Source organism: Buceros rhinoceros, unplaced genomic scaffold (genome assembly GCF_000710305.1).
Source record: "Buceros rhinoceros silvestris isolate BGI_N320 unplaced genomic scaffold, ASM71030v1 scaffold14001, whole genome shotgun sequence".
Taxonomy (NCBI): domain Eukaryota; kingdom Metazoa; phylum Chordata; class Aves; order Bucerotiformes; family Bucerotidae; genus Buceros; species Buceros rhinoceros.
The window spans coordinates 126,220-135,737 of record NW_010393894.1 but is presented as its reverse complement, the minus strand read 5'-3'; the positions used below and the strand labels follow the sequence as shown (position 1 = coordinate 135,737).

Genomic DNA, 9,518 nt, shown 5'->3' with positions numbered 1-9,518 from the left:
CGGTGTTTGTGCGGAGCCCGCTGTGTGGTACCGCGGACCGCGGCCGCTCCGTGACTGTGTGTCCGTTTCAGGTATGTGGGCACATTCCATGACCGTTCAGGATTACCAGGACCTCATAGACCGAGGATGGCGAAGGTAAACTCAGAAAGAAAACACAAAGTCGTTTTGTCAGCGTAGATACAGCTTAGAATCCAGGTGGAAAACGTAGGTCTGTGCAAACAGTTGCTAACTGGTTTCCGTAAGTAATCCAACAGAACTGTTTCTCCAGTGCTCTGCAACTTTTTCTAACGTGATGCTGTCCAAGAGGAAATTCTGGGTTGTTCTACACAGGTGGTATTTTAGTATAGCAGCAGAGAGCCAAACAACTTGCTGCTTGTTACTCAGTGCATAATATTTTTATATTATTGTAACAAAAGAAAGATTGGTCTTCCGCTTATTTTGTAGTATAAAACATCAATGGATAATTATTATTATTTTTAGAAGTGGGAAATACGTCTACAAACCCATCATGAACCAGACGTGTTGTCCGCAGTACACAATAAGGTAAGAAGCTGAAAATACAGTAAATGATTTGACCACTTCAGGTATGTCCAGCCAGGTTTACTGCTTTAAATACGTGATACCTGAAAAGTTTGTCTCCTTTTAACGATGCTTTGGACACTAAAGACGTGCTGTTGGGTTTGTGCGTGGGTCCGTCGGCGGCTCTGCGATGTTTTCCTGTCAGCAGCCCCCTGAGGGTGTCCCCTTGCCTTTTGCCTCTGGGCTGCAGTCCCGGGCTAGAGTCCCGTGATCGCGCTCTTGCTCCCTGGTTGTAAGTCTGTGTCCCACGAGCACCGCTTTAGTAGTGCCAGTAAGTCGGCTGAACAGGTGTGAGTAATTCTAGACACACCTTTCCAGCGTTAGATGAAACATTGGACACTTAATATAGAGGGAAACTTCAGAAATAATTGGTGAATGCGCGTGCAGTGTAATTCCTTAAAGTGGTTCTGTAACATTTTTTTCTGAAATAATCTTTCTCAAAAGCGATGGTCATAATTTCTTCTTTTTAAGGTGCCAGGCTTTGCGTTTCCAGACCTCCAAATCTCACAAGAAAGTTCTGAAGAAAATGTTAAAATTTCTTTCCAAAGGAGATGTTTCGAAAGCGAGCGAAGGTGAGGAAGTCATAGTGTCTGGAAACCAATCCTGAGGTGTGAGAGGAGGACCGAGGAGGATGCTTGAGTGATGGAATGGGAAATGCGCTTTGATTTTTGTATCTAGCCCCCTCTATACAGGTCTGGGTGGGTTCATAGAATCATAGAATGGTTTGGACCTCTCAAGTTCCCCCAGCCCAACCCCCTGCAGGGAGCAGGGACATCTGTACCCAGAGCAGGGGGCTCAGAGCCCCAAGGGCCAACCTGACCTGGGATGGGGCCAGGGATGGGGCTTCTCTCAGGGCAACCTGGGCCAAGGTTTCACCACCCTCAGTGTAAAAAAATTCTTCCTTCTCTCTAGTCTGGATCCCCCTCTTAGTCTGAAACCATCACCCCTTGTCCTGTGGCTGAACAGCCCCTCCCCAGCTCTCTGACAGCCCCTTGGAGCACTGACAGGCCGCACTCAGGTCTCCCTGCAGCTTCTCCTCTCCAGGCTGAAGCCCCCCAGCTCTCCACCTCTCAGAGGTGGTGTCTTCGCAGTGTGTTTTGAGCCAGGAGCGCGGTGTGGCCCAGGGAGCAGGCGTGCAGCTATTGAATGTGTGTCTTGACTCTTGGCATGGACCAGCTCATTGTCTTTTTCATCTCTGGGCACACGTTTACTTCCTTGCTGGGTGTTTTTATCTCTGTCTCAAAGTGATAATCTGGGCGGGACTAAGCAGGAGGGTGGGTGGCAGAGGAAGGGAGAAGCAAGCAGGGCTTTTCTTCCAGGTGATTGAACAGTCACACAGCATTTATCCACTACCCAAACCAGCTGTTCTCAGTTGTGGTGGAACTTGGGCTGGGTCTGAGTTGTGATGATTTGCCCCTTTGTGTGTGTTAGGTTTTTTTGGATGGTTGTTGTTTGTTTGAAGACGTGGCATGTCATTAATTGACTGCCCAGTTTTAGTGGAGAAAATTGAACTCATCTGGCAGATGAGTTGGTGGGGGTAACTCAGGGTCGTAAAGGAAGCTTGCTGTTTTCAGACTACTGCAAACAGTTGCTCCCTCTGTTGGAAAATGGTTGTAAAATTGGAAAAGAGTTAAATTAATGTGAATTGTAGACAGTGTGAGCTGTGGTTACACAAAGACAGACTCGCTCATGCAGTTTTTAATTACTTGCAGAAGAGCCTGTGGATTCCCCTATGGACGAGGTGGCTGGGTGTGACTTTGTGTACCAGAGCGAATCTCACGTCAGTCAGTCCGAGCTGACGCCCTTGAACGTGGATCACGTGGAGAGGCTGGAGGATGAGGATAAGGAGACAGGAGAAACAAACCAAGAGCTGAAGGTGCAGAAAGTGGAGTCGGGCTCTCCTCAGATACACACAGATAAAGACACCCCGGTCCCTGGAGAACCGTCACGTTCGGCTAAAACCGGTCACGCGCCGCCTAAGCCAGGTAGCTGGATTTCTGCTAGGAACTGGGAATATACTGTCATGATTTCGCATGCTGTTGAAGCCCTTTTTATCTTGCCTAGTAAATTAATAACTGTTCCTTCTTATTCCCTATGTGCTCACCAATGTATGGAATCGGAGTGTGCAATTGGGAGGTGCTGCGTGTTACTTGTTTTCTTAGAAATCAATCCAGCTCTCGGGAAAAACTCTTGTGTTACGCGTTTTTAGTTTATTTAGAGTACGTATCTACAGCTGATAGTTGTCTGTAAGCTGCTGAGACTGTGGTCTGATAGATCAAAGGGACTGAGTCTCATCAGATGCTGGGAGCGGTTTCCAGTTTGGGGTGCTTCTGTGTGCAGAGTAAGAGGTACATCCCGCTTTCCCTTTCTTCCGCGGGCCGTGGCGGCTCAGGCTTTACGTACCTTGAGGCAGAGTTCGTAGATCACAGAGTATCTCAGGTTGAAAGGCACCCGTAAGGATCATCAGCTCCCCGGCTCTTGCTTTCACAGGTGCTTGCCACAGATCTAACTGGCGCAGGAAATCTGTTCGCTATTGTTGTGCTGTTGTTTTGGAGGCTTAAAGAAAATCGTGGCTTTCTGCTGATCCCAAAGAAACCCCAAAGAACAGATTCATCTGGTCCTCTGTAAAGACAGACATTGTTTTCTGTGTGAGCTTTTTGGTCTGTGTGAGAGCTTTCCTTGTTTCCGATTTTGGCCGAGTTTAGATTAGACAAGCCGTGTCACTAGAGGATGTGAAATCATGTGGCCGTTTCTCCTTTTGGTCTGGCTCAATATTCCTCAATATTACGTGTCTGTAAGGAGGTGCGGTAGGTACGTACAAGAAAGGAGGCGATCTCCCTCGTTTCACTTCTGATGTGTTTACACAGTGCTGCAGGTCTCGCGTGCCCAAAACTGAAGGTAAATGGTTATTCATTTCTAGTTGTGTGTGAAAGTACGTGGAAAATTGCGGCGTTTCAAATATAATAAATATTAACTGTTGTGTCGCAGCAGAGCCTGGAGTCCACAGCTGCTTGCAGCGGTGTTCAGCTTGTCGTGTCCCAGCTGGTGGGAGGTCCTGTGGCTGGCGTGGCCATACCAGCCGCACGTGCAGAGTGTTCCCTGAGGGTGCACAAGGGAAAGCGAAGTGCTGGAAATAGGTGCTACTGGGGCGTGCTGCAGGTTGCCTTTCTCACGGCTTTTCTTGGGTGCTGGTGGGAGGTAGGTGTTTCTGGAAGTAGGTGTTCAGGGGTGGATGGATTGTTGCCAGAGGAATTCATCTGGCCAGCAGCTGGCCCTGGAAGAGAAGGTGGAGCTGCTAGCAGGCTCTGTGGCCCAGAGGCTGCAGGTGAGGCAGCCCCATCGTACAGCTCATGTTTCCAGCCTCCCACAGCCTCTGCAAGGGCCTGTTCGGAAAAGTAAAGGGTATTTTCGGAATGGCAGGAAGCCAGTGCCTGGCGAGTAATGTCGGTGAAAATCCGAGCGGAGGCTGGGTGCGATGGAGATCCGCGTGTGCTGGGACATGGTACGCGTTCCCCGTCTCACTCACTGATTACAGGTGCTGGTGTTCAGCAGAACTTGAGAGAACTGTTTTATTCACAAGGGTTTTTGTCTCCTCCTATAGGGTGGCTAATAATGTTTTTTCCTTAATGAACACTCATTGGATCAGAGTTTCGCCAGCCTAACAAGCAATTTTGCATTTTGGCGAAAAGGGGAGTTCTCGGAATGCCAGATCAGAAAAGCCGGTAGTGCCGGGTAGAAGCAGTTCTGTTACACTGGAGAACTCTTCCAGAGTGTGTGTATATGTTTATAAAATATTTACATCTTTTTGTTTTCATCAAACGCAGTCAAAACTTTTATAGCCCTTATATTGTTTATATGACTTTAGCTTGTTTGCAAATTTTCAAGCCCCTCTTGTTTTTAAAATAACGGGTGACAGTCAGGCTTATGCGAAGGTGACTTTTGGCTACTGACAGCAGATGGCAGCCTTGGCTAAGTGGTGAGTGTCCACCTGCCAGCGCTTGGAAACCGGTGAGGATCAGTCCTGGGTGACGGTCAGAGTAACGCCGGGTACAACGGGGACCCCTGGGAATGCAGATGAAGAAAGCCTGAAGCCCTGTGCTCTCTTTCAGAAAACTGGATTTAATCTTACAGAGGAGAAATACCCCTTAGCGTGCTTCTTTTTCTGGAGGTTTTAAATTAAATGTAAAGGTGAACAATCAGTGTGTCAGAAAGCTTAGTTAATTCATCCTTAAGTTTTTTTTTTTAAGTGTAGGTGGTGTCATGGGTCAAATTCAGTTTAAAATTCTCCAGATAGAAAGATGTTTAGTTTTCATCTTGGAAAGTGCAGGCTCACTCCGCATTAAGACTTCTTAATTGCATCTGTGTTCCTTTATAAACAAACCAGGTCATTGTCCTCCAGGAAAACGGGCTGTTTCTGCACAGTTTCAGATAGAAAAGGAGATTTGCTTATGCCTGTGTGCACATTCATTGCCTGAAGAAGTTTTTCTTGTGCACTTACAGCTGTAGAAGGTAGGAGACATGAAACAGGTCCTGATGCAGATGAAGTAGTCGCTCCTCCAATGTATCATGAGTCTTTTAAACAAACTCTTCCTCTAACTTGTTTGCCCAAGGACAGGTCGTGTAGTATCTGTAATTTCTTCATAATATTTGTCTTTTTCTGCTGGATAATTTTAGCTATCTACTCAAACCTTACTGAGAGGTAAGAACACTCCGTCCTAAAATCTGCTCGTGCAGTTGCAGGGTGTCAGAAGAGTGCCAAAGCAGTTTTAGCTCCCTTTCAGAGTCCCTGAGGTGCTCCCAATGTTTCAGCTGTTGAGGAGTCCACGTGGAGGAACCAGGCTGGGACTTTTCTGGGTGAGCCACGAAGATCTCACTGCTAACTTGCCCCAGGAGTGTGCTCATAAACGGTGAATTCTGTGCGGCATGCGGATTAAAAAGAACAGTTACAGCCTCTCTGAGACTTAAAAGTCTACCCCAATGTAACTATTTTGCCAATGTGTAGGATGTGTCTGGAGGTAAAGACAGACGCGGGCAGCGGCTCTGAGGGTGCAGTTCCCTGCAGGTGAAGAAGTGACTCTAAACACCTCAGTGAGTTTTTAAACCAGTGCTCGTATCTCCTCCAGTTTCCATTTCCACTGTCCTTGGGAAGGACTGGAGTGGGTAGAGGACAAGAAAGATTTGAGTTTTGGCAGATCAGTTAGTGGTAAGAGGAAGGAGGAGGAAAAAACTCAAACTACTTTTTCATGGGAGTTCTGGAAAGAACAATTTCCGTGCCATTTCCAGGCCTCCAGGGGAGTAAAGTGGGCTGAGCCGCAGTTAAGCCTGGGTTTGCGTTCTTCCTTCCTTCTTATGACTATTAACAGAGTTGGAGATGTGTCTTCTGCTCAGTGCTTCACGTGGAAGCATCTCACCGCCCAGGGTACTTCCCCTTGGGAAAGGTCAGCCTTTCCAAAGCTGCCAGCGAGTCTTTCATAAATACAGGGATTTCAGGGGGAAGCGAATGGTGTAAGAGGCTTCTTCGGCTCTTTGTCATAATATTTATAACAGTTTTGGTTCTCTGCAAGATAGATGACCCTGTGTGGGAGCAGGGTTTTCCTCTCTTCCTCCCTTTTTGAAATTTTTAATATTATGGCTCTTTTTCGGCCAACTGATCTGCCACTACTCAGAAATGTGGTTAAAAAAGCAGAATTGGAGGTGGTGGAGTCCCCGTCCTTGGAGGGTTTCACAGCCGTGTGGAGGTGCTGCTGAGGGACGGGGGTTGGGGACCCTGGCAGTGCTGGGGAACGGCTGGACTCGAGGAGGAGGTGGTGGAGTCCCCGTCCTTGGAGGGTTTCACAGCCGTGTGGAGGTGCTGCTGAGGGACGGGGGTTGGGGACCCTGGCAGTGCTGGGGAACGGCTGGACTCGATGATCCTAAAGGTCTCTTCCAGCCGGATGACGCTGTGATTCATTAGCTGGCTGCTGATGCGGTTTGGAGCGCCGCTTTCCCTCCGTGTGGAACTTGCAGCAGCACTGCTGAGCTGGGACCGGTGTTCCTTGAAGTGGGATTATTTCTTCCGCTCCCGTTCTCAGCAGCGCAGCAGGTTCGTCCGGCTCTTACCCAGCGAGGTGCGCCGTTCCCGTGCTTGGGGGTGGCCAGCAGGGCTGGAGAACGGTCAGGCAGAACTGAGAGCGTTAGGAAAATGTTTCTTGCTTTCTGTAATTTTTACAAGTTTGGATTTATGGATTTACAGTCAGTATCTATTAAACTCATACTGTCTAGGGAAACTGCTGCTCCTAAGTTGATTAATTGTTGGTAACCCTCCTTCCGGTGCCTTCAGAGGGTGGCGTGGGGAGCAGCCATCTGTGGTTTTCACCTGAAGAAAATTCTGTACTAATTTTTCTAGTACTGGCATTCTCATATCTTACATTAGCGTCTGAAGTGTAAAATTAATCTGCCTCCTTCACTGAGGAATTTGGGCCACTTCAATTTTTATTTGTGTCTTTGGATTTTGTTTTAAACGAAGTTCTTGTAGCACCATGTTTATTTCCTGTGCTGATCCGTTTGTTTTGTGGGTTTGACTCCTCTTAAGTGAGTAACATCTCACAAATAGGGCGTTATAAATGGTTGAAGATAGAGGGAAATGGATACAAGTGAATCGATTAGTAAAGCCAGAGAGTCGGAATGTAATTTCAGGCAAAGACTTAAGCTCATGTGGCCTTGTACTCCTCTTTTACACGGTGTTAGTAGCATTTCTGTGTAACTGCATGAGAATTCTGAGTGACAGACAATAAATGCTTTTTTTTTTTTGGGGGGTGTGCTGTGTCTTCTGCAGGAGTCTGCTGTGTGCAGCCCCCTGGGGTTGAATGCAGTAGGACAATGCTCTGGGAACTGGAGTATGAGGTTTTGTGATTGTGGTTTTCTCCTTTCAGCATTTCCAGCTGGCCCGGTAGCTGTCTGGGTGTCGCACACCGTGGTACCATTCATTAATGTTTTGGAGAGGAGGATGTGGCAAAATGATTTAAGGACAGACTTAGGAGGAAATCTTCTCATTTGAGTTTGTAAATACATCCTTGGCTCTGGGGTGGAATCGTGTCAAGGGGCTTCCCTGTTAAAGGCGGTGGAGGAAGAGCTCGGATGGTAAATGTGGAAGGCCACGTTATGTTCAGACCATGGTCTGCAGTTAATGGTGATTTTAACCACTTTAAGAACTGCTTGTTTGTTGCAAAACGTGGCGTTTAATTCTTTGCCTGTGCCCTAGTAGGAAAAGGGGCTGATCTGAGCAAGCCACCGTGTCGAAAAGCAAAGGACATTCGGAAAGAAAGAAAACTGCAGAAACTCCTTCAGAACCAGATGTGCACACTCGAAGGCGCTCAACTTCAAGCAGGCGATCAAGCTTCCCTCTTGCAAAACTCCAAACCCAAAGCAAACCAACCTAAAACCATCGAAGACTTTGTCTTTGCCTCTCTACCTGACGATGCACGACACAAGTTAGAGGTAATGCCTCGTTCGCTGTTGGTGGAGGTAGATTAGAAGAGTCCCGTGAAGGGGGTTTTGAAATGTCTGGGTGTTTTGTGCCTGTGGCTCTACGGAATGGTTGTAGTTTGAATCCTGAACCGCCCGGGGTGCTGCATGGTCTGGCTGTGGTGGAGCTGAGCTCGGTGCAGCCTCAAGAGGGTACTCGTGCACTTGCAGTCAGTCCCAGCAGAGACCAGTTACCAGAGTGACTCAAAAATTGATTTCATACAGCGTGACTTGAGAAGGAGAGACTGTGAATTAACGGAGTGGTGGATGATGAGATCCAATATCTAATTCTGCAGTATGAAAATACTTGAACTCTCTGTGCTAGTGAGCCTTGGCGAGAAAGCAGTAACTTCATAAAATTAAACAGATCAGAAAATAACTGCTCCGTATAAACGTCACTGACATGTGTTGATGTCTTTGGAAGCTGTGAAAGTGACGATAGAAAATTTTGCTTAGTGTACTGGTTGCCATTAACTCTGTTAGTGGTACAGAGCCAGTCATCTGAAAGGCTTTTGGACCTTCTAACGTTTGTTAATCAGAAACCCTTTTTTTCCCTTTTTGTTTTCTCTGGAAGCTGGAAAGCTGTCTGCACATAAGTATTTACCTGTAGTTACTGATTGTCAGTGATGGTATTGGGAATGAAATTTTCAATATTCTTCTGGTAATTACTCAAAGAGGTAGTGGTGGTGGCTTAAAAGTTTCACCTCGAGTAAGTGACAACAAGTCATGACATTGATCCACCTCACTCACTCCTCCTGTTTTTCCGATGAGGTTTGTAACAGGAGTGTGATGGCTTTGTCTGAACAGCTTCCGTTAGAAGGTGCAGGGAGAACCGGGAGGAGGGTGGTTCCAGCACTCCCAGGTTGTCTTTGTGTCCTCATTGTATCAGAACCAATGCTGCTTGTAAAAACCCAGCTGTACTGAAAATTATGTGGGGTGTTTTTTTAAATGGACCTGACCTTAAATATGCTTGAAAAGAAGCTCACTGGTGCTCCTGTGATATCATCCTTTTGGGTGGGAAGCAATCATTTTTATGAAGAACAATTGATACATTTTTAAAATTATTTTATTTTTGTGTTTAAGGATGTTGGTGGGGAAGACAGATACCTTCCTGTTATAATGAACTCGTAATTGAATACGGAAACATTGTTTCCTCTTTCAATTTGAGAGAGACCTAGAAATCCCCTTGGGGTTATTACAATGAAAACATAGTCTTAGATAATCTAAGAGCCACAGATACGACATGACATTCTGGACAGGAGCCGGCACATGCGCTGGCAGCCCAGCAGCCCCCCGTGCGCTGGGCTGCTCCCCAGCAGCGTGGGCAGCAGGTCAGGGAGGGGATGCTGCCCCTCTGCCCCGCTCTGCTCCGGGGAGACCCCCCTGCAGGGCTGGGGCCAGCTCGGGGCTCCTCAGCCCCGCAGAGACACGGAGCT

At 47.3% G+C, this 9,518-nt stretch overlaps 1 protein-coding gene across 1 annotated transcript in view; it reads left to right on the top strand.

Annotated features, from left to right (window-relative positions):
* The first annotated feature begins 67 nt into the window (after positions 1-67).
* The window catches only part of ATE1 (arginyltransferase 1), a 68,491-nt gene continuing 59,040 nt past the window's right edge, over positions 68-9,518 (top strand). Inside the window, exons 1-5 of the mRNA XM_010145056.1 lie at positions 68-135; positions 481-543; positions 1,051-1,151; positions 2,292-2,564; positions 7,823-8,055. Coding sequence (XP_010143358.1) covers positions 74-135; positions 481-543; positions 1,051-1,151; positions 2,292-2,564; positions 7,823-8,055 — 732 coding nt within the window. The 5' untranslated portion in view covers positions 68-73. The remainder of the gene's footprint in view (positions 136-480; positions 544-1,050; positions 1,152-2,291; positions 2,565-7,822; positions 8,056-9,518) is intronic.